The following is a 24,876-nucleotide window of genomic DNA, read 5'->3' as shown; positions in this document are numbered from 1 at the left end:
ACTGAGTTGAATAAGACACAAGGCTCACATGCAGAGAGATGATTAGTGAAGGATTAATTAAATTAAAAATCTCTCTCAGAATGGAAGACCTCTCATCCACTCATGACTCTACAAGAGTGCAGGTTGCATGAAGGTCTGCTTAATGAGTCATTTCCATCTTCACATGATGCATTTGAACTCAACATAGAGAATTTTTTCCTTAATTAATTAGAATACCCAGCATATATATATAGGAGAACCTTATTTGGTATTTCAACTTTCTTCAATGAATTTAAAGAACCTTGGATTTTTTTTGAAGTTGTTAGCCAATTTAAATGTCTTGTTTTAGATCAAAATATGATTTTGGTATCTAAATTATGGGTCAAATTTTGATTTTGTCTATGAACTGTTGATCTTTTCAATTTAATTCTTGATCTTTTCTAAATATTTCAATATTATCTTTACCATGTCTTTCTATTACTGTATGAATAACAATTATGTCAGATATAATTATTTTTTATGCATGACCATGTATTACAGAAATGGCGTATTAGACAACATGATGATCTTATAAAATCATAATATATATGGAGATACGTGATTAATACGCACGTTAGGAACTATAATATTTTTACTTACTTTAATATTTAAACGATTAAATTTATGTATTTCCATATATTGGATTTTATATATATACATATCAACGTGTGATCTAAATGCCACATCAATATTAGAAGAATATATGCATCAAATATATATCAATCAGTTGTGTTTGCTCATGAATTCCACATACTATATATCTTTTAGGTTCAAAGTAGAAGATCAGTGTTGCATGAGATGGGCAGCTTGAACCGATCTTCAACAGGCTACAAGGACTTGAGAAATGGCAAAGAGGTAATTTACGTACAGTATAGTAGCAGTATCAGAAACCCATTTATTAATACTAGTTTTTGTGATTGATTTATGCGCAATTTTTTCAAGAAAAATTGGGTTTTCTTGTAACATGCACTTACGTGGCTATGCTGCTAATTAATAGTCAATGCACATTTTTGTGAAAATGATGAGATTAAAGAACTAAAGTCCATATGCTTGTAATTAATTAAGGATGCTGTCTAGAAAGTCATAGGATGCGCGCAGTCATTCCATGCATGGAAATATTTTTCCCTTTGAATGACCAACAAGATGTTGTCTTCCTGCATTATTTTACTTAATGGTTAATTAGATCCCAGTACTATATATTTACGACTTTTAAAACCAGGAATTTCGTAACTGTGCGTGGAAAAATTTGAAAACAGAGAAAAAAAATTAACTAAGAAATTAGAAAATTGATAAAAATGGAGATAAATTTGGCAAGGCATTTCCAGGATAGTGATTTTCCTACTATGAAAATACAAATAGTCTCATGGAAATCCTATCTTCATAATACAATACCTAACACCAAAGGCAAATTAAGGTTGCACTTCTCAATTATCTTACAATCAGAATAAATTAAGGTTGCTATGATATTTACATGCACATACTTGGAGCATATATTATCGGCTTTAAATTATTACAAGAATGTGATTTACTTCTTACTTATAAATTCTATAGTACTAGCTACTCTATTTTTTTTTTTTTCTTTTTGTAAATATGAAATTGAAACTTCTCAACATTACCCTTTTGTATATTATTTTAATTTCTCTAAATTAAAAAAAACGTAGATAATTAAATTGTAAGAATGACTGGGATGATTAATAATATTTTGTACTAGGTCAATGAACTTGAATCTGCCAAAGCTGAAATGGGCGAGGTGAGAGAAGAAAACGAAAGATTAAAAGTGATGTTGGAGCAAATCGAGAAGGATTACCATTCTCTTCAGCTGCGTTTCTTCGATATCATCAAACAGGAAACTCCCAAGAAATCCACAGAGTCATCAGTTGATCATCCCTTGCATGATGAAACTGAAGAACCTGATCAACTTGTATCACTTTGTCTTGGAAGAAGCCCGAGCGAGCCCAAGAAAGAAGAGAAAGCGACTAGCAACCCTAGCAATAGCAAAACTACCGACTATGAGGAATGGAAGGCCAGCCTTACTCTTGGATTGGACTCCAAGTTTCAACTATCTACAGAGCTTGTGTCTGATGCAAGCCCCGAGACTAGTTTGGAGGAGTCTAAGCAAGCTGCAGAGACATGGCCACCAAGTAAAACCCTAAAGACAGTGAGAAATGGTGATGATGAAGTTTCACAGCAAACCCATGTGAAGAGAGCTAGGGTTTCTGTGAGAGCTAGATGTGACACTCCAACGGTTAGTGCTAGCCCATGCATGCATATAGTTTTTTAATATTTCACTTAATATATCTAAGATTCATTTGATGGGAGCTTAATCGTGGAATTTAGTTACAGATTATATGTTTTGATGATCACTTTGATAATAAGTGCAATTGCATGCAATACATCATTTATACATGCCTTTTATACAGATGAATGATGGATGCCAATGGAGGAAATATGGACAGAAAATAGCTAAAGGAAACCCATGCCCACGAGCATACTATCGTTGCACAGTTGCACCAGAATGCCCAGTAAGAAAACAGGTTTGTACTAAGGCCTTAATATTCATTTTCATATATAGAATTAATGGTAGTCCAAAATGTTCTGTAAAATTAAAGATTTAAACACTCTTTTACATGATTACAGGTGCAAAGATGTTCGGAGGACATGTCCATCTTGATCACCACCTATGAAGGAACCCACAACCACCCACTTCCGGTTTCAGCCACTGCCATGGCTTCTACCACTTCCGCTGCGGCTTCCATGCTATTGTCCGGGTCGTCAATGTCTCACCCCGGCCTTGGTCCGACACCCATTGCAACCGCTGCTCCAGTACTCAATGGGTTAAATTTCAATATCTTGGATAATTCCAAAGCAAAACAATTTTACTTGCCAAACTCTTCCTCGCCGGCGCCCCTTTTTCCAACAGTGACTCTAGACCTCACCACCTCTCCATTCTCTTCATCCACTCTTTTTAATAGATTACCTTCAAGCTTTGCTTCAAACCCAAGATTTCCTTCAAGAAGTCTAAGCTTCTCATCCTCAGAATCCAACATTATACCAACGACATGGGGCACTGGATATCCCAGTTATAGTGCAGTACCCTACAACAAAACCCACACTGGCTCCATAAATCTTGGGAAACAATCCCAAGAACATTTCTACCAATCTTATTTGGAAAAGACCCACCAAGCTTCTTCTCAACAGTCTTTAACAGAATCCCTAACCAAGGCCATTGCGACAGACCCGAATTTCCGATCCGCTATTGCCGCCACAATTTCATCAATAGTGGGTGGCGGTGCACCCCATGATAACCAAGGTGGAGGGGAGCCAATTCAGGCCGTTTCTCCTGATTCATTGACCCAAAAGGGGAAAGCATGTGCATCAAGCTTCTTCAACAGATTTGCGTCATCGAATTCCCACACAGCAGGTCTGATGCTTCTGCAGCCTCCGTTGCCATTATCCATCTCCAAGAGTAGCTCTACATCTACTTCTGCCATTAGGGATCAGATGAACTGATATAGGTCTCACATAATATCGCCTGGGATGTTGTGATGATTGAACCTTCCTTTTTTCCTTTTTTTAGCAACGCCTCCTATACAGGCTTTTTTCACATCAATTTTATACATTACGCTGGCAATATAGGATGGGCCAACTTTGCCCTGAAACCATGACAGTACAAGTCATCTTTTGAACATAAGTTGTCTCTTGTTCTTACCTCTGTTCAATATCAAGTAAAATGTCTATCCAAACAAGCCAGGTTTTCAGCATTAATGCAGAGCAAACAAGTTAAAAGCTTAAGCGCACACAAAAATGATATAAAAAGGGAACCTCAACTCTTTATTTCTTGAATGACCAAAAAAATTGCTTCTTTAATAACATCTCAAGGAATCAATTTACTTTTATATAACTGTGGCACTAAAATACGAATATATTCACCATCGACTAGATAGATTAGTCCACTCTTCAAGAGTCGAGCGAAACTATTAATCTCGATTTATCTTAATCACCAAGGGATAAATGGGCCTTCATGTGTATGCATCGGCAGAGGAATGTTGAAACACGCCCAACCAGTGGAATATCCACCACACCACCCAACCAAAGGGAAATTCTTTAAGAACTTGTGATACTCGCCAAATAAGCCCAAAACATGGTAATTTTACCAGCATCTCTAAATTCTGATGCTAGAAAGCAATTGTGTTACTTGTAAAGAAGAAGAAAATCATCTATGGCCAAATATGTGGTTATTTTTCTTCTCTACACGAAAGCTGTGGCAGCTCATCAGGCCACCCAAAGAGGTAGAGCCCTTCATTTGCTTCTTGTCTCGTTTTGCTTTTTCCAACAGCCTTCCCATCACTTTTTCTCACAACCAAAAACCTGAAAACAAGCAAAGAGAGGGGCTTAGCCACTCGTTGACAATTGAAGAATGATTACTGTTGGGGCTGCTGGGGGGGGATTTTTTTGGTGGAAGGGGAATTGGTTTGGGAATTTGCTTAAAGTCAAGAACCTCATTACAAATTTTTGAAATTCCCTTCTACTTTTGAAAACAGAGTGGAATTCCCTCCCATTACACATTAACATATGCACAATGTCTTAGCTGCAATTGATAATGTAATAAACCTCAACACCTGACAGAAGATAAGTGATGAACTGACATTACCAGTTCCAAATATGGCCAATTCTTTGGACATTTTTTTCATGAAACCTTCAGTAGTTCATGAAATGCCTCTTGAGGTATATCAACAGAACCAATGCGTTTCATTCGCTTCTTTCCTTCTTTTTGCTTCTCCAACAATTTCCTCTTCCGACTAACGTCCCCACCATAGCACTTTGCAAGAACATTTTTTCTCATAGCCGAAATCCTAAAATCAAAGTCGACAGACTTAGGCAAACAATGAAAGTAAAAGAAGCGATTACACTAAAACGGAGGATGAAACTTTGTGCAACGAAAACACTTATACAATTTGGCATAAATGAAACCCATGAGAACTTACTAAGGAAATGGAATTTTTCTGATAAATAATCACAGTTTTCTTAAAAAGCACAAAGCCACAGCTCAAGTAATATGAAGTATACAAGAGAGAAGCCTAGCAAGTAATGGAGAAGAGATCTAAGAAAGCATGAAATTTCGAAAAACTGCAATCTGCAGCAGCAGCCCAAAGAAAGAGTCTTAAAAAATAAATCATTTAATTCCACTAAGGTCTCTAGTGATCCTCAAAACTACTACTGTTTCTTTGCTTCCATAGACACCACTAAGGAAATAGAATATTACCCTAGGTCAAAAATGATGTATGAGATTTAAAAAAGTTTCAGTCCCTTTTTACCATGAAGAATTTACCAAAACCAGACATGATGACCTTCTAAAAACTTTAAAACAATAACTTACGTCTCTCTCGCAATGACCTTTGATCCAATTGCAGCTTGTATTGTTATCTCAAACATTTGCCTGCTCAAAATCAGAACATATTTGGCTACTGTGGAATAAACCAGAAAAAAAATACAAAAACAAAATTAGCAATTAAGACCAGATAGAGACCTGTCTATGAATTTTTTCAGTTTCTCAACCAGTTCACGACCAACACGCTGTGCCTTCAAGTTATGAACAATTGTAGCCATGGCATCAACTGATTGTCCATTCAAGAGAACATCAAGTTTCACCAGATCAGATTCTTGATATCTGTCAATTACACCCATAAAATGCATCAAACGAGGGGAAACTATTCACAACCCTTACATGCATCATATGCTTTTAATGATATTAGTCAATTACTTATAAAATAAAATAAAATAAAAACTATTCAACCCTCAGTTTACTGAAAGCTGGGAGATATGGCAGCTTCTTGCTGTATGACCAAGCTACTTGTGACATCAACACTCATAGCCAAGCATGAAACTAATTTATTTATAACCCATGTACAGACATTTTAGCTTTCATGGGAAACACAAGCTACAAAAACAGCATCATGTAGTGCTTGATGCCCTAGGCAGTACAAGCCCATACTTAGAACACATTACAAAGCCACAGCACCGCACTTTCTATGAGACACCAATCAGCATGTCATACCTTTTGGTGGCACCAGTATGTACTATCTAGATAGGGCGGGTGTGTGTCCATGTGCACCCGCATGCGGGTCATGTGAGAGAGAGAGAGAGAGAGAGAGAAAAAAAAAAACTTACTCGGCATCCTCATAATCAAATGAGGCATATCCTGATGTTATACTTTTCAGTTCATTGTAAAAGTCAACAACAATTTCCCTCAAAGGTAAGCGATACTTCATAAATACGCGCTGACTGCATGTATTAAACACATATCAATATTTCAAATAAATGAGTTCGTCTAAGGCTACATAATCTAAAAATTACAAGTAATCAATTAAAATGCAGCATCATGACTTACTAACAACCTATGAGCAATGAAGCATACAATGACCTGTCTCTATATAAAACTCAATTCACTAGTTCTAGGGGGGGAGGGGAAGGGGGGGGGGTGGGGTGGGGGTGAGGAGGGTGGGGAAATGAAGGGATCAACAAAAATATTTAAGGCGAGACTCTTGAATGTTGGGCACATAATGGTAGTTTGATTACACATTCTGGTAACCCATACAAAAACTAAACCACTGAGGATACTTAACATATCATTTAAGACCAATTTTGGTGCAAAAGTTACCTATCAACAAATGAATACTCCAACTGCTGCCCTCTTCGTTCAGAGCATAGGGTAATAACAGGCCCCACATACCTTCAACGGACAAAAAATGAAGACAGGATAAAATAAACGCTTTGCATGCTACCAAAAAGTAGCTATGACAAGGGAATATGAGAGCTTACTCACTAGGGATGATAATTGTAGCTGTTACAGTAGGTTCCCAACAAGCTGTAACTCGTTGCTTGGGATTTGAGGGCAATGCAGCAGGATTCTGTACTTGAACTTTGCTAGAAAAAGGACCAATAAAAAAATATTTGGCAAAGCAGATGGCAAAACTATCTCACAGACACAAGATTACATTACATACCTTCCATCAGAATACTCAAAAATATAAGGAACGGTTGGAACAGTAGAAATAACATGAGCTCCATACTCCTGTTATCACATAAACAGACATGAGTCTCGATATTAATAGGCCAAAAAGCAAAGGTATTGAAAACATTAAGCAGAATATATCTAAAAAGTATGATTTATGAACAAATATCATGTCATAGAATTTCAGCCCTACATAATACTTGATCATGTAGAGCAGACACCAGACAGATGTGTTAAGTTAAAAGTAGATTCTTGATATCATATTATATTTATCGCATAGCAAATCCCAATGCCACTTTGTAGATATTATGTTCGATAGCAGTCATTATATACAATGAGAATAACTCTTATAAATAACTCAACACAGTTTTTTGGTTTTCTATTATCAAAAAAACGAAAGAAAGATCACCTGTTCAAGCCGCTGATGGAAAACATCCATGTGAAGTAAGCCCAAAAAACCACACCTGTAAGTAGAAAACAATAAGCATATAAAAAATGTACTGCATATGAAGAGGCTCAAATGTCAAATGGTAATAGGAGCAGAATCCTTCTTCTAAGAAGTAAAAGAAACAAGTCAATAGCGGATGCCACACCTAAAACCCAGCCCTAGTGCAGTGCTACTCTCTTTAGTGACAGAGACGCTAGCATCATTGCATGTCAGTCTCTCTATTGCATGATTGAGAGCTTCAAAATCAGATCCATCAGCTGGATAAACACCAGAGAAGACCATATGTTTTGCAGGCTTGAATCCTACATTTCAGAAGCATACAAAAGCACACATGCATAACGTAGGTGTCAGGAACTGGAAAATCTGAATTCAAATTGCAGCCAAAACATTATTTACTATAAGAAAACCCAGTAAAAACTCATAGTGAGAAAAAAAAAAATGAAAAATGAAAAAAAGAAGTCAATTTCCCCAAAATTAGTAATAGTCCCTCTCCTCTAAGGAAAAAATAAAATAAAATTGAGAAAATAGTCCAATCCTAACGGCTAAATGGTAAAATAGACACAGCCATTACCTCGCTAGAGATAATCTCATGGAATCGTCTGCAGTCGCTAGCAATAAGAATAGAAGCTCTTACAAATATGGCTTTTGGCTGCCGAGCCAAAGCCTGACTGAGGCAGAACAAATTGTCCAGCATTAATACCTTTATGTTTCAAATTTTAAACACCCCAATCAACAGGATCTATCAATCTCATTAGCAAAGGAAAACTGAAGTCATGAAACAGAATTCTCACAGTTGTCACTCAGTGCATACATTACAAAGAAATTACATTCTAAGCAACATTACTCAATTCTCTGCAGCCTTAGTTTAAAACGCAATTAGGTAAAAAGTTCAAATGCCAAGAAGTTTTTTTCCCAGGAATAAGCAGGAAGTTCATGACCGCATGATTGCTGCAATAAATTTAACACACATTGACAGATTCAATACACTAAACATTGTGATGAGGTGTGCATGAACATCGGCAAGAAGAGAGCGCTAAGAAGGGCATAACCCAACAAAATATATCATCCCAAGGCACAGAATTGCTTTCTGTTATCGCTATGTATGCTTGTAAACTGCATATCTGCAAGTCTGTATAAAATTTCAAGTTTTTATATATTTAAATATCATAATTTTTAACTCTGTCCCTTTGCTTTACATGAAATTATTTGTCAATAATATCTCAGGGAAAAAAATGCCAAATCATGATTAAGTCACCACCACACTTGAAGGGGAAAGGTGAATTTCCAAAGTCTTCTGCATAGTACATACTACTTTCATTATCTTATACTGTCAAGGTGTGCATCCACACTATTCTCAGCATGCACTGATGACTTCAGAAATGTGACCCTTATTTGAAGGTTTCAACTCACACTTGTTTTTAGGAGATGTCAATTCAATTCTCAACACGCACAGCCAAGTTGCAAATAGCAACAATAAGTGCATGCAACAGAAGGTTGCAGAAACTTCCTTTTCTTTTTTTATTTTACACTGTGGAACCTCCCAACCCCTCCCCACAAAAATAATAATAATAAATAAATAAATAAATAAAGCAAGAGGGTAAAAAGAATACAGAAATAGATACCTGGAAGGGGCTCTACAACGCTTCGACTATGATAAAGAGTGTCTCCAATACAAGCCTCTTTGGTTGAACGCATGCCACTCACAACATATCCCACTTGTCCAGTATGAAGGACACCGGTGGGAGTGAGTTCAGGATGCATGATCCCAACATCAAAAACTTCATAAGCTTGGCCAGTCCCCACAGATGAAATCTTATCCCCTTTATGCAGCATACCATCAACAACTGCAACATGGCATATGACTCCTTTGTATTCATCATAATATGAATCTAGTAAAAGCATACGCAAGGGTGAACCACTCTTCCCAGGAGGAGGAGGAATGCGCTCTATAACTGCTGGAAGGACTTGCTCCAGACCCTGCCCTGTTTTGGCAGATGTTAAAAGAGCATCACTAGGATCGAGATCAAACATTGATTTTAGTTGCGCTTTAACACGATCGGGATCAGCAGTAGGCTGATCAATCTTATTTATGACAGGTATTATTGTCAGGTTAGATTCAAAAGCAAGATAAAAGTTAGCAACAGTTTGCGCTTGAACACCCTGAGCAGCATCAACAACCAAAAGAGCACCCTGGCAAGCTGCCAGGGATCTTGATACTTCATAGCTGAAATCCACATGACCAGGTGTGTCAATCAAATTTAGTAGAAAACTTGGTTGGTCTTGCCCTTCGCTTATCTCGGTGCCATGAAAGTTGTACTTGTGGAACATGGTAGCTGTTTGAGCTTTCACCGTAATTCCCCTTTCTCTCTCTACCTATTACAATCCAGATTTCATCAAACAAGTGGCATATCAAATACAAATCAAGTAATACAACATTCCTGTAACACAGAAACTGCATAAAATGTAACAAGAGTCTTTTTTCACCATTAACTCAAGCTTACATAACTCCCAAAGAAACCCAATATTTAAAAGATAGAAATTTGGCAAAAAGAACTTATTTAAAACCAAGATTTCCCTATTTTCTAACGAATGAGCTGTCTTATTATTCAATGCTCCATGTAGCATTATTCTTTTGGCTGGGTTAGACAGGTTCGTCATCCTTACTATCTAAAGAATGAGCGATGGCTTCAAACCACGCCACCATGCAAAGAAACCACTTATAAATTTCTTTTCTTTTCTTTTCTATTCTATTCTCTGAGAAAGCAAACATAAACTTCACTCAGGAACAAAACCCATTAAAAGGACCATATACTCCAAAGTAAATCAAATTCCATTCAATACCCAATTCACGTTTCTTCCAAAAAAAAAAAAACAAAAGCACTCATGAAATTTTCGTATACCTGCAGCTTGTCCAGGTATTGAGGCTGACCATGGCCCCTCTTAATGGTCCCAGTGAGCTCCAAAAGCCGGTCAGCGAGCGTAGACTTGCCGTGGTCGACGTGTGCGATAATGGAAAAGTTTCTGATCCTCTCTGTAGGGTACTGGCTCAAATCTATGACATTCTCTTCGCTGCTTTGGCGAGAATGAGAGGCAAATCCATGGCTCAAACCAGAATGGTTGTTTCCTATTCTGGTACATATCTCGTTCCCTTTGAGTATAGAGGTAAATGGGCCAAATTTAGAGGGAGTGTGAGCGCGAGGGAAGAGTTTGAGCGGTTTTAGTGTCCTTGAAGCTCTGCCCAGAGAACCCATTTGGGGGTTTAGGAGCTCTGGAAGCGAGGCAAGTCAGTCCGATAGTCTCCTAGAGTCGAAGCGAAATTGTTATGGCGTTTGCTCTTAAACGACGTCGTTTTAGGTGGTCAATAATTCTCTCATTTGTTGAAGTTGACTATTTAAATGGCTGCATTATAAAATTAAATTATATATATAAAATTGAATGAAAATTAAACTAGTTTAAATTATAATAAGAAAGGTATGACAAAGATTTGAAGAAATATATACTCAATATATTAAATTAATTAATTAATATCCTATGTGAGAGCCCCTACAATTACAAAGTGGTGTAAATCCAATCCAATAAAAATTGGACACATCAACTTGAAACATGAAATAAAATAAACGCAAAATCACCAAATCAGCCAACTTATCGTCTTCCCCATTCAATAATAGAAAATGCTAGATGTTCTCTTGGTTATAGGTGAATATTATTTTATAAAAATTGGGTGAGAGAAATAAGAGACTTGTGGAGCCAATTTCTTTTTTGTTTTTTTTATAAAATAATATTTACCTAAAACTAGAATAACATAAGAAGAATACCTAACATTTTCCTTCAACAAAACCACGGACTTTATCACAAACATAAACATCAAAGTGAGAAATTTTATGTTTATTCTATTTGGTGAAATAAGTTGAAGTGCCAAAGTTTTATTGGATGCCATAAATGAGTACGCTTACACCAAAGCCCGATAGAAGTTATTCTCATCATAATTAACGACATCTCATAAAATCTACTAAGATAACATAAATGCTACTAAACTACAACATAATAAAAAAAATAAGGGTTAATAACTTTTTTGGTACTTAAGTTTGTACTTTTTTATTTTTTCCTCCCAAGTTTTAAAACAGCGCAAATTTAGTATCCAACCAATGAAAAAATACAGAATTAGTACCTCCGTCAGTTCAGTCAACGAAATTTGCACGTATCACTCCCATAATACGCCACGTGGCGTAAAAAATTAAAAAAAAAAAATTAATAATTTAAAATAATAAAATAATAATTTTTTTTTAAAAAAAAAGAAAAAAAGAAAAAAATTTGGGGGTGGCTTGACCATTTGGGGGTGGCTCGTCTTAAATTTTTTTTCTTTTTTCTTTTTAATTATTATTTTTTTATGCCACGTGGCGTATTATAGGAGTGACACGTACTAATTTCGTTAACTGAATTGACGGAGGTACTGATTTTGTCTTTTTTTATAGGTTGATTACTAGATTTGTACGGTTTTAAAACTCAGGTACCAAACAAATTATTAACCCAAATAATATTATATATATCATCATTCATAATCCGAATTTTTCATTCACGTTTATATGCCAAAATTTAATGTGCTTTCTAAAACCTTGTACAACAGGAGTGCTAGAGAGAATCGAGCTCAGCTGGACGACTAAGTAGAGCTCTCTTTCTTCTTGTAACGGAGGTTTGTTGAGTTGAACAAGGTTGCAAGTTGTAACCTAATTACCGTAAATAACACAAAACAATAACACATAAGAATATCAAAATTTCCGTGGTTCGTTAAGTAGGTTTACAGGCAAAGATGATGAAGAAAAAATTCACTAACTAAATATGGATTACACAAATAATGAATATAAATTCACTCAAAGTTCAAAGGTCTAATACACAAAAATATCAATTTCATATAAAATAAGAGAAAATAACACTGTAATCTAAGTCTTTTTCTCTTTCTTTTATCGGTTGGGGTTTGGCTTTGGCTTTCTAGCTCTCTCTCAATGTTTATGGCTGAGTTTTTTCTTTTGCATAGGGCTTCACTCATACTTCGGATAAGAAATTTTACAATCCCAGTTCAAGTCTATTAAACCACTAAATAAAGTTAGATCGAACTGAAACGATATAAAATAATAATAATAATCATCGCACAACAGTTTTTGTCTAAGATTTTTGCTTTTTAACATAAAAGTAAAATACAAAATACTTATAAAATACTCAAATTTATTTTCATCATTATATCATACTATAACAAATTTTGTATTAAAAATAAAAAGGAACGTACGGTGTCTTTCAAATCTTTGAAAATGGAATGAATTCGACCTGGCTTGGAACAAGGTGTCGGCAAAAGTATAATTCTTGCTAAACTATAGCCAAATTAGCATCATTATCCCACCTTTAAGATCACGATCACCATCACTTTAGAAAAGACGACATTTAGATATAGTTGTGAAGGTGAAACTTTTTTGTCTCTCAATTTCTGGTATCGATCGGTGAACATTATGATACACTCATTGGTGGATGGTCACATCAGATGGCCCCATTTGTTATCTTGATTCTTGGCTTCAGCCTCGAGCTTTTAATGAGGAAGGATGCCACCGGCCAGCTTGGCCATTGGATCTTCAAATTACATCCGATCGTCAAATATTCAATTGCCATGCTATTATTTCCGATGGCTTAAATTAATCCATGCAGCCTCAGCTGTCGGTGGCTCCCGAGTAGAACACCCAACTCACTCTCAGAGCTCCAATTTATTTATTATTTATTTTTATTTATACGAAGGATTTTGGTGTGATGTTGTGTCTTTTTTATGGTCGGTGATGCAAAATAAGAATCGGTGGTCCTTGTTGTATAATTAATTATGTTGTCCGGAAAACATAATAAAAGACGTCCCACCTGTCCCTTGCAAGCAATTAATTAGCGCGGTCCATTTTAAGCGAATTGCATCAACATATATATAGTTTTTTTTAAAAAAATTAAAATAATAAAATAATAATAAAAAAAATTCTTACGCTTAATGCACTCCGGGCGTGCAGTATATCACTACCCATATATATAATAAACCATCTTTCAATTAGTTATATATACTTATGAATATGACCTCATTTTCCCCGACTATATAAATGCTTGATGGCAAAATAAATAAACATTTTAAATAAAGCGACTTGTCCTAAAAAAAACAAATGGTCACACACGGTACAATGACTTCACATCAAACTCAATCTCCTCCCAATTAATATGATTTTTTTTTCCTCCATAAATAATAATATATTATTATGACTTTCCTTTGGCTGCAACCTCTTTATCAAGCTTTTTTATCGAAGGATTGATTCTCTAATTTAAAGGAGTTATTAAAATATCCCCCAAATAACAAAAATATTCAAATAATTTAACGAAAGCATTGACTTGCTTATATGTTAATTTGATTCCACGGCAAAAAAAAAAATTCAAATTTTTATTTTTATCAAAATATATAACAATTTCAAATGCGTGTGTGTCTCTCTCTCTCTCTCCCTTATTTTCTCTTCCTTCAATTTGAAAAGTACGTGCTTTTTTTAAAAAAAAATAAATAAATAAATAAAACTTTTTGCTTTCTTCTTCTGCGTAAACATTTAGTTGAAACATTTCATTCGTCTTAACTGTCAGTATTCTCTGTTTCTCCGGTATGTCTCAGATCTGACTCACGTTGCTCGCACCCACTTTGATTTTTGCTCTATATATATATATATCTGTATATGCTCTGAGAGTCTGAATGCAGTTGCATAACTGAGTGAAATGTTTTTGGGGAACCTCTTGTGTTTTTTTTTCAAAGTTTGGTGGGTTTAATCAAGGTAAATTTGTTTGGCTTTATAGTTTAGTTCCTGGGTTGCTTGTTGATTTTCATTGTTCTCTGTATTGGGTTGCGGGCACTGTGTTTTCTTAAGCTTACTCTAGTGTGTGTGGTTTTTATTTGGCGGAGTCTGGTTTAAGATGTTGGGATTTATGCAAAAGGATGAATTTTACTGCATAGAGAAAGAACGCAGGGACCAAATTGGGTGCTTATTTTAGATAAAGTCTTCGTTTTTGCATTATGCTTGTAGTAATTTCTCTTAAAGTGTTCAACTTTCTCGAATGTTCCTTCTTTTAGTGGAAATATAAGTGGATTGTGGTTGCTGCTTTGTTTTTGAGTTTTCCATTTCCTTGCTGGCCTCTTTGAGTTTGAGCTAAAGGAGTTTTGTGTTCGTCTTGTGATTACCTATATGTAAGCTGCATACTGACTGATTGAATTGTATCTTTAAATACTTGATGGTATGCACAAGGACAACATCCCAGTCAAGAAATGGGTTTTCTTGTCACAGTAGTCATAGATATCTTGGTAATTTTTGTTTGGCAATACAAACAGATGTTTTTGTTCGGATTGTCTTGGTGCTTTTTGTTCCCAGCGGAGAAATAGCAGTGTTGTTTTTGTTTGAAGTAGATTGTGATTTTGGGTTGTTTCTATTTAGTTAGATGGAGGTCGTGGACTAAAAGGTTAGGTTCAGATTGAGAGGCAAGACATAATATTTGGTGTTTTAAATTTTTGGTTCAGCATAAAAGTTGTATTATGTTATTTTTTTAGCTCACAGGTGACCTTTAACTTGTGGAAACTATGCAGGATTAGAAACACGGATTCAGTATATTTGATATAGGCCTTATTACAATGGGAAAATCTCCAGGAAAGTGGATTAAAACCATACTCTTTGGGAAGAAATCATCCAAATCAAGCTTTCTGAAGGTACTTAGTTAATACCTTTTAGTCTTCCATTGTTGTTCATAGTTGTGATCTACTCTTTCTCTCTGCATCCATGCAAGGTACATACTTTAATGCATCATGTTTTAGTACGATCATGTTGGTATTCTGGTATGAGGGGTTGATATGGTGCATTAAAATATTGGAAAGGCAGATTGTTACTTGTTATTTGTACTTGGGACAATGCCCTTTTCATGATTTGCTGATATCATCTTTGTCATGCCACAACGCCATACATTCTAAGATCTCATGCCTTGTGATGATTTATGCTCTGTTATGTTACCCGGAAGGCTTGGTTTCTAAGTGTGGCTTTTTGCCCAAATGGTGTCTCCATTGGCTGATTATCAACGTTTTGGAACTATAGCCTATTTCTGATGGCTGGATGAAAGTGTAGATGTTTATGTGAAGTTTGTGTTGTGTCTAGGTATTATGTATCATCTACCTAATTCATGATAGACTTGAAGTTTTACTCTACTTCTATCTTTTCACATCCATTTTTCCAATCGGTATTTTGAAGATATAATTTCACATTTTTCCTGTTGCATGTTAATCTATTGCTGCATATATAGTCAAAATTGTGCAAATACCTTTTTTTTTATTTATTTTTTATTTTTTATAAGTCATAAGAATTGTGCAAATACTTTTAATTTGGTTGTTGATATACTCTAAGCAATATTTGACTTTGACATCCACTAATTTATCAATTTCATTACATGTCAAGAAATCAGCAGGAGATAAAGAGGCGACCATTGCCTGTAAGGCAGTGTCTAGTGATTTGGCAGCAAATCATTCTGTAATTTCAAATGTGGCACTTCATACCTCTAACAGAATTGAAGAAAACTCAGAAAAGGGATCGAGTGCCAACTTACCACATGATGCAGTCGTGTCATTACCTGGCAAGCAAGGTGCACATACAGAAGGAACCATGGGTTTGGATTCACCTGGCGGTGCTGAGGTTACTGCCTATGAGCAAGCTGCTACAAAGGCACAGGCAGCTTTTAGAGGCTATTTGGTAATGCTTTATTACATGAAACATAAAGAAATGTCATTATTGTTAATTACATGAACAGGAGATTTGAAGTTAATTCTGCAATTCTTTCTAGCACCCATCTTTCATGTTCATTAATGTGTTTTATGCCTCATCTTCTGGATCCATGGTGTACTCTCTTAATCATATACTAGGGTTTTCAATACAATTTTCTTTTGGTAATTCAGGTTGCTTTTGATTTGTTTTTGTAAATGACATTTTTAATGGTTGAATATAGGCTGTTGCAAATATTTGTTTTCTATAATCTGTTATTATTGCAATGTCACATATTCGAAAGCATGCACAGTTTCAAAGAACTCATGAAAGTCATTACAAGAATTATATCTTGGTGAATACCACATATAAATTGATGCAATGAAGTGCCATTTCATGCAGAGGGCAAGTTTCTTAGCAAAATTTACATCATTAAGAACAATCATAATTTGGAAATATCAAGATACAAATGCCATATACATAAATGTTTCATGGTTTCCTAAGTTTGAGAAAATAAAATCTATTATGTGAATGTGTCTGCACATTGTTTTTTGTATCTTCGGTTCATATTTTAGTGATTTGAGCGGGGGGGCTAGGGGTGGATTGATATTGTAGATTTGTGATTTCTGTTGTTTGAGGGTCTTATTTCAGTTCTTGACGTGTATTCTAGTGGAAGTAACCGTGGAAACATAATTTTCCTACAGTCACTCCTCATACAAAGAAAATGCATTTTTATGGATTTGTAAACTATGTTCTTAGTGGTTTATTATTATTTGGTAATATGATTTGCTATTGGCAATTTTTGAGTTAGATAATAGTTGAAAAGAAAATAAGTTGTCTATCTGTAGAACAGAGATCGGTATGTATCTTTTGCAATCTTTTCTTCCCTCCTATGAAGTTAGATTTATATATTAAAGCTATTACTGATCTAATCTAAGCATAATATCTGTGAAGGCTCGCCGGGCATTTCGTGCTCTCAAGGGCATCATAAGGCTGCAAGCACTTATTCGTGGGCACTTGGTTAGGAGACAGGCTGTCACTACTTTGCGCTGCATGCAGGGGATTGTTAAGTTACAGGCTCGTGTTCGCGGTCAAAGGGTCAGACTTTCTGCTTGTGGGCTTGAAGTGCAGAAAAGATGCAGTCTGGTAAGTTTTCAAATGACACCTAAATTGGTTTCATTTGACCTGCATCTAAATTTCTATATGATCTAGAAGAATTTCTTGATTTTCTATTTGACCTAATATTGTCAATTATTCATGCATATGTTCCTACAACTTAACTCAACTCAAGTTTAAGCCTTAATCCCATGTTGTCGGGGTTGGATATATGGATCCTTGTGAATTATGTTCTTCAAATAGAAGAATTCTGAAATTACGTTTGTTGAGTTTTCTAGTCTATTGATGGAGTACCATTTTATAATAACTAGCTATATGTTTTCATTGTTTATGTATTAATTTACTTGGGTAGGCTCATTTCTTATTAAGCTCATCACATTTTCTATGCAGTCTTAAACCTTGTAACATCTTGTGCATCTAAGTCTGTCTTTGTAATATCTCTTTAGCAGGATGTTACGAGGGTCGAGCTATTTGGATTAGATACAGCCACTGGGCCAGAAAAGCTGTCATCAAATGCTTTTATTTGTAAGGTATATTCAGGATCTTGGGTTTTTAGATAATTTATGGTAGTCATGGTTTAATTAGTACATGATTTACAAACGAGGACAAAACATGTTTTGATTTTCAGAATCATCTTCCTTATACTGTTTAACCCACTGACTAGTCTGCGATAAGTGGAAAGATAATACAAGCTATAGTATAGGTGGTGCACTTTTAAGGGAAATAAAGTAGCCATATCATCATTGTCATCATTATCTTTCAAAATATAGAGTGACCCTGTAACACTTTGGTTGCATACCAGATATGGCTCAAACTGCTGAGTTTAAGTGGGCCTCTTTAATTTAATTTTTGAAATATTCATGTGAAAAAATAAAATTATAAGAAATTGAAACAAAGTGATAAAGGAATAAGATATTAGGGTATTTTATATATTCTTTTTATAACAGCTCATGATATAGGAGTTGATAGTGCTCAATGTTGCTTATTATAGCTTCTTGCTTCATCGCCAACTGTTATGCCCTTCAACCTCCACTATGATTCGGGTGAACCAAATTCAGCTTGGAACTGGCTAGGACGCTGGTCATCATTTCAATTTAGGGGACCACTTCCACAACCAAAAGGTGTTCCTAATTCTAAGCCTCACAGACAGCAGGACTGCGTTCAAACAGAAGAAACTGAACTCAGCACAGAAAAACGAGGTGTGCGCAAGGTCCCAACTGTAAATGTTGGAAATAATCCACTGCATTCCACATCTGAGCGTGAAAAGTCCAGACGCACCCTTAGGAAAGCTAAGGTCCATCAAGCAGAAGCAGTACAGGAACACCATCAAAATGAACTAGAGAGGGTAAAACGAAATTTGAGAAAAATTACTGCATCCAATTCAGCGGCTCCTGATCGGTCAGAAACTGTGACTGAGAAGCCAAAGTTAAATATGAAAAAGCTGTCAAGCTCCACAGCATCTGATGTTCCTCAGAAGAGTGTTGATAATTTCTCTGAGAAAATAAATGACCCAGTAGTGGCAGTATCCAAAGACAATGAAAGACCCGGGTTAGAAATACCTCCTGCACCGTTGGCTCTGGAGGAGACAGTTGATATGCAGAATCATGATGACCCTACTGGTGAGCAACTTCCTTTGGAAACTTTTGAAAAAGTTGATAATATCCCAAAGGAAACTGAGGACCTAAATGTAAAAGAAGATCAAACTAGCAAGGAGAACCACAGAAGCAGGAGAAGATCTTTATCAGCAAAGCAGGAATACTCAGAGAATGTTTCACAGCGTAGTCCAACTTTGCCCAGCTATATGGCTGCAACTGAATCTGCCAAGGCAAAGCTTAGAGCACAAGGATCCCCTAACTTTGGTGAAGGTGAGATTGAAAATGGTTTCGTCAGGCGGCATTCTATGCCTACTCCGCCCAATGGTAAATTGAGTTCAATGTCACCACGGGTGCATAGGCTAGTTCTGGAGAATGGCAAAGGGGGGAACAAAAGTGACAGATCACTACCATCCTCTAAAGATGGACAAGGTACTATTCTGAAACAGATCTTGATAACACTTTCTCCTTCTCTCTTTTCAAAACAAAAACATTAACAAACAACCTAAAATACAAAACACTCAAAATTACTTTCACATTATAACACTTTTATTTTTTATTTATTTTTTTTAAAAAACCCCATCTAAAAAACATTAATAAATAGAGCCAATTCTTTTTTGTTCTCTTGGATTTTAAATGCTTCTTTAACTTGGTCATGGAAGTAATAAGCTAACGGTACAGCTTTCTATCATTTGCATATCAAAAAATGATGAGAAATGCTAGGAGTACAAAATTGTTTACAAAGAAAAGCTTACTAAACTGATGTGTAACTCATCATTAGAAAGAAACAAAACAATTAATTAAAATAAATGTAACAAGTAGCAATGAATGAGCTACACATCAGTTTAATAAAACGTAAAACTCTCTTGGTAAAAGATTTGGTACCTCTAGCATTTCTCAAAAATGATTTCTATTCTAATGTGTACCTTTTGTCTTCTTGCATTTCGGCATAAAAAGTCAAATCATTCTTTCTATTTCTGGGTCTGTCATTACTTGTAATCTCTTTTCTTTTTTCAAAAAATTCTTCAGTTGTGTACTGGTTTGCTGTCTCTGGAATTTTATGTTGGTTTCTGAATGATAGTAACTGTATATGTTGTGGATTTATATTTCAGATAAGGTGGCCCGGGCAGGGTGGAAGAGGTGAGTTTACTGGTATCTGCTTTGAGATATTAGGAGATATGTGGAGAAACAGATGATGCGTGACGTACCTGAAGCCTTTCCTTGTATTCCTTTATGTTTTGTGTGTTTAAGCGTATGTACAGTTAGACTTACACTTCAGGTTTGCTCTATTCTTTATTTTTCTGTTCCTGAATAGAATTCTATGCTGTAAGAAACCTACTTATGCTTTTAACCCTGTATCTCTGTGAAAGTGAAGTATTTATCTTGTTAGTTTATGAATTTATCCTTTGTCGGTTGTTCTTTGATTGAGAAAGGGTGATAGCTCTGTATACACTGCATTGCGTATCTTGGGGTCGATGCCTTGAGATATTCTTGGCCTGAATTTTCCTCCCCACACTCAAATTCTACTGTATAAAATTAGGCTCCATATTCTTCTATCTAGAGCCTTTTTGGGTAACCTATAAATTTGTTGGCCTGAAACTCCACAAGTAAAATGGGATGAGTCAATTTGATGCTCAAGGTTTGACCCTTTTCTTGGAATCCTAAGCAGAGAGTAATCAACATGGACAATAGTGAAAAGTTCAAGCCACTCTTCATTACAGGCCAGGAAACTCTAAAAGTGTTATTCTCAAACATATTGTAGTTATTTTATTGTCAATAAGCTTAAAGATGCATCAGATATTATACGCAGTAGGCATAAAGCGAGGTTCCGGCCGTATAATTCCGGTTAACATATCCAACAGTAACCTTGTAACCATTGCCAAGGTAAATGCATCCATCGCTCACCGATATGCCACCATATATGGTGGCTCCGGTCTCATTAGACCACAGAATTTTTCCTGTCTTTGCATCCATGGCATATATGGGTCCTCGTTGATACGTGGATCCGGCAAAAAGGACACCGTTGGCTACAGTAACAGGGCCAGGGGCGGTAGCATTACTAGGATTGGCTGTGGACCAGAGGATATTGCCATTGCGAGCTTCCATTGCCACCCATCCACCAGCAATTGTGGTGTTCTCGGATGGTTTGAGAGTGAAGTTTTTGTGCTGGCTGTTGGCAATGTTGGTGTAGACCCTCCTTTCATCTGTTGCTGCACCCCACATACCTCCTCCACCTAGGCCTCCTGGTCCTGCTTCCTATATCAAAGCAACCAGCCAATTTTAGGATGATAAACATATACAATCTAATTTGGAGTGCATCAGACATTGCGATTTTGTAGACCGAAATTAAACTGCATTTTCAAATTGCTATTTTTAAATTGCATGTTTTAAAATTGTAAACCCAAATAGACTTACAACGACGAAGCTGGGAAAACTACCTTAGACCATATAAGACTGCCATTATCACGATTTAAAGCCCATGCAAACCCACTTTTTTGAACAGCAACAACAACATCCCGCTTAGTCCTATTGAGAGATATGGTCAACATCATTGGTGCTTCACCAAAATCAGCATCTGGGCTTGGACCAGGAGGGCACCTGGGATCCAAATGCCAGTTGCATGCACCAAACCATACATCATAACCACCCAGCTGCTTATACCATTTAATTTTTCCGGAGTCCAAATCAAGGGCTAGGATTGAATTGGAGTGGTTATCAGGCTCAATACACTGATCCGGAGATGAAGGTACTGTCAGGTTATTCTCCCTCTCCTGGCACTCAAGTATACGAGGAGGAGCAGAGTATAGGTTTCCAGTGGCAATATATACAAGGTTTCGTACCACATCGATGGAAGGGCTACTTCCCCATATTGCTGCTCCGGCATACTCCCCGGTTTTGCCCGAGTTTTCAGGCAGCATGAAGGTCTGCCATAAGATTGCACCAGTTCGGACGTCAAGTTTGGAGAAGCTGCCACGAAATGTGCAGCATTGCTCAACACTGAGGCCTTCTTCTAGTGAGGATGTCCCAACATAGAAACCCCTGTTGAATAATCAAAGGCATCATAGATAATCAAACTCTAAAACCATTTTAGTTTAAATTAATCCTAACAAGTACTTTGAAGTACGGTTTTGAGCCTTGATCATCAACTTAATCATTTTATCAAACAGAAATACTACACACATTTCTACTTCCATACTCACTTGCATACTCGTTGAGTAGTAGTGAAAATTACTATTAGATTTTTAGATGGATCAGTATTGAATTTTGAATCCAATAATTTTTATCATTTTTCATTTAGTGAAAACGAAACTATCCGTTTAAACTAATTTATTAATTAATATATAAGTTCTTGGGACTTGGAAAAATCAGCGACCTTTATGCTAGTATTGAGCTTATTTATCTTTAATGGTTTGATATTTCTGGTAAAAACCAAATCTGGAATAATTGCTAAAAACATGTAAGACAAGCATTTAATATAAGAATATAAGTCAACATCTACGACTATATCATCTTATTAATATGATGATTTTGTCACTTGTGTTCTAGAGTCAGGCCAGGCTTCGTGTCTCGATAGGATAAAGAATTCAATATGACTTTCTTGGGCAATGAAATAAAATTAACAACTTAATTTATTCAATGTCAAGTTGCCCTACAATGCTGCCCACTTGTATTTACTAGCATAAACTGTATCTTCTCTATAAATGAGCTTGGCAATTAGAAAATCTTTTTCTTCTGATAATGCAGTTTTGGGAAGAAGTTTTCACTTATTAGTATGTTTATCACTTTCAAGTAACGCCATTGACCCGGTAGTTCAGGAGAAGAGGCTTCAAAAACACGTGTTTCATTACGCTCTTTCCCTTTTGGTTTTGGGTTACTTTCTCGAACATAATATGAGATTAATTTAATTAATTTGCAATAAAACTTTAAAATGGTGACAATAAAACTAGAAACAACTCTGCTATATCTCCAAATCATAATGAACTAAAAAAGAAAACGCATAAACAAATTAAGACTAACCCCTTGTAGTAAGTTCCAGACATGGTGATGAAACTTCTGGTGTGATTATCTAACCGGGTTGACCAAACAAGCTCCCCCGTTGACCGTTTAACAGCAAGAACAACAGCAGGGCCATAGATCCCGATGATGAGAAGTTTACCGGCTACCGTTGGGGTTGATCTTGCGACTGTTGAGTTGACATTGAGAATGAAACCAGTGTTGTTAAAGCCGGTTAATGTTTGCAGGTTCTTCTTCCAAACAAGGGAGCCATCAGACGCTTTAACTGCATATATGTTTCCATTCCAGCTTGGAAAATAAAGGGTGCCATCAAAAACAGCTGGCGTTACACTTATATCACCTCCTGCATAAAATTCCCATTTCATACGTAGATTGGAGACAGTTGCAGGGCTGATCTTGGTCTCCTTGTTGGCATATCTTCTGTTGTACAAATCTCCACCATGGTTTGTCCATTGTTGTGGAGCATTGTGTTTTTTAGCATGCCACTGATCATTAAGAACCAACAACCATTTTCAGAACCATGTTAATTGCCATTCAAGAAATTAGTGCGAGAGAGAGAGAGAGAGAGAGAGGGGTGAGGGTTGGGAGACTTACATCTAAATTTGCATTTGCTGCATAGGTGAGTAGACCGAGTATGCATAGAGGAAGGAGGAAAAGTTTGCTGTAGAATCCACAAGGTGCCATGGATATGGAAGCTTAATTAAGTTGCTTCTACAAAATGTATAGCCTCATCCTTACTTAAAAACCTGTTAAAAGTACTGCAAATACTTGGGACCCAAAACTAGTGATTTGTTGACTTTCAGTCTCACATTAAGGGAAAAGATTAATCATATTTGTGTTCTCACTCTAAAACGAATAGTCAAATTATAATTGAAGCTTGCTACGATCATTTATAAAGTCTAATTTTACTTAATAAATAATTAATTAAAAATTAACACCCATTTGCATTTTTATTATCCATCCATTTAGGGTGATACTAACATTTTGTGATGTTACACTATATCCCTTGACTTTTCCAGCCGATATATAGGTCACGGAAGATTATCTTGGCAATTACAACACATGATTGGTAGATTATGTTAAAACGTACTCTTAAAGTAGGGGTTTGACATTGAGTTAGATGGCCACAAGGTTGCTGTAGTTAATTGACGCCGAGCACCTTCCTAAATTGTTAAATGTAATATTTTTTTAAATGACAAAAAATAACTTAAAATAATAATTCGGAGGAAAGAAAAAACTAATTTTGGATAGGGTAGTGACATTTGGATAGGGAAAGAACGTTTAAGCTTGTTCTCTTCTCTTTAGAACAGCGTTTTAAACGTTCTTATTTAAATTAATTATGATTTGTCATCAAAAGGGGTGGCTATGGAATAAACTGTGGTGGCGGATGGAGAAGATGAGGGGAGTTTTGGGTATATGCTTGGAAGTCGTATTGGGAGGCAATTCAGGAATCGAAAGTTTTAGAAAAAGAGGCAATATTTTTTTATTTGTTATATTTTTTTTTTTAATTACACATTAATTTAAACTTATTTAAACTTATTTGACCATTTTTTTTCCAATTCAGTGGACAAGAATGTAAGAATAGTGCGTGGAGACAATTACATATACTTGATTGTTCATAAGGAAGATACGTGTGATTCTCTTACCATTAAAATACTATACATGCAACTCTTTTGTTTGTACTATCAAAGTTGAAAACATGTCTCATAGATGATAATGGTTTGAAATTTAAAAATCAACAATCACATTCTTTCCCATACAAATACCGAAATCGTTAATTAAATTTTTTTATGTAATTCATGAGTTATTGATTCTTAAACTGTAAAATTTCAATTAGTAAAGTCGGTATTTGCAGATAGAATATTGGTTGATTGTATTTTTAAATTTCAA

At 35.9% G+C, this 24,876-nt stretch overlaps 4 protein-coding genes across 7 annotated transcripts; 2 read left to right on the top strand and 2 right to left on the bottom strand.

Moving 5' to 3' along the window:
• Positions 1–1,738: 1,738 nt before the first annotated feature.
• On the top strand, positions 1,739–4,072 carry LOC132183430 (probable WRKY transcription factor 72). The gene is made up of 3 exons (XM_059596866.1): positions 1,739–2,263; positions 2,439–2,552; positions 2,656–4,072. Exons 1-3 carry the CDS (start codon positions 1,760–1,762, stop codon positions 3,526–3,528), a joined length of 1,491 nt encoding a protein of 496 aa, XP_059452849.1. The 5' UTR covers positions 1,739–1,759; the 3' UTR covers positions 3,529–4,072.
• On the bottom strand, positions 3,829–10,764 carry LOC132183424 (translation factor GUF1 homolog, mitochondrial). 2 transcript variants are annotated; one of them, XM_059596857.1, is made up of 12 exons: positions 10,379–10,764; positions 9,101–9,851; positions 7,624–7,780; positions 7,440–7,494; positions 7,023–7,090; positions 6,838–6,942; positions 6,677–6,748; positions 6,187–6,300; positions 5,546–5,686; positions 5,396–5,455; positions 4,670–4,871; positions 3,829–4,386 (listed from the first exon to the last, which is right to left on the bottom strand). In XM_059596857.1, exons 1-11 carry the CDS (start codon positions 10,727–10,729, stop codon positions 4,706–4,708), a joined length of 2,040 nt encoding a protein of 679 aa, XP_059452840.1. In that variant the 5' UTR covers positions 10,730–10,764; the 3' UTR covers positions 3,829–4,386; positions 4,670–4,705. The 2 variants fall into 2 exon arrangements, with proteins under 2 accessions (XP_059452840.1, XP_059452841.1); XM_059596858.1 differs by lacking the exon at positions 6,187–6,300.
• A 3,286-nt stretch (positions 10,765–14,050) lies between these two features.
• On the top strand, positions 14,051–20,393 carry LOC132183426 (protein IQ-DOMAIN 31-like). Of its 3 annotated transcripts, none has more exons than XM_059596861.1 (7): positions 14,051–14,137; positions 15,109–15,228; positions 15,965–16,255; positions 17,219–17,410; positions 17,830–17,910; positions 18,372–19,404; positions 20,085–20,393. In XM_059596861.1, exons 2-7 carry the CDS (start codon positions 15,154–15,156, stop codon positions 20,114–20,116), a joined length of 1,704 nt encoding a protein of 567 aa, XP_059452844.1. In that variant the 5' UTR covers positions 14,051–14,137; positions 15,109–15,153; the 3' UTR covers positions 20,117–20,393. The 3 variants fall into 3 exon arrangements, with proteins under 3 accessions (XP_059452844.1, XP_059452842.1, XP_059452843.1); XM_059596859.1 differs by having other exon boundaries at positions 17,827–17,910; XM_059596860.1 differs by lacking the exon at positions 14,051–14,137 and adding an exon at positions 14,215–14,305 and having other exon boundaries at positions 17,827–17,910.
• A 379-nt stretch (positions 20,394–20,772) lies between these two features.
• LOC132183427 (uncharacterized) lies at positions 20,773–23,670 on the bottom strand. Its single transcript, XM_059596862.1, has 4 exons — positions 23,581–23,670; positions 22,990–23,471; positions 21,411–22,011; positions 20,773–21,228 (listed from the first exon to the last, which is right to left on the bottom strand). The coding sequence occupies exons 1-4, from the start codon at positions 23,668–23,670 to the stop codon at positions 20,773–20,775; spliced, it is 1,629 nt and encodes a 542-aa protein (XP_059452845.1).
• Positions 23,671–24,876: the final 1,206 nt, after the last annotated feature.

Source organism: Corylus avellana, chromosome ca5 (genome assembly GCF_901000735.1).
Source record: "Corylus avellana chromosome ca5, CavTom2PMs-1.0".
Lineage (NCBI taxonomy): Eukaryota > Viridiplantae > Streptophyta > Magnoliopsida > Fagales > Betulaceae > Corylus > Corylus avellana.
The sequence above is the reverse complement of the archived record's forward strand: the minus strand, read 5'-3'. Positions and strand labels throughout refer to the sequence as shown.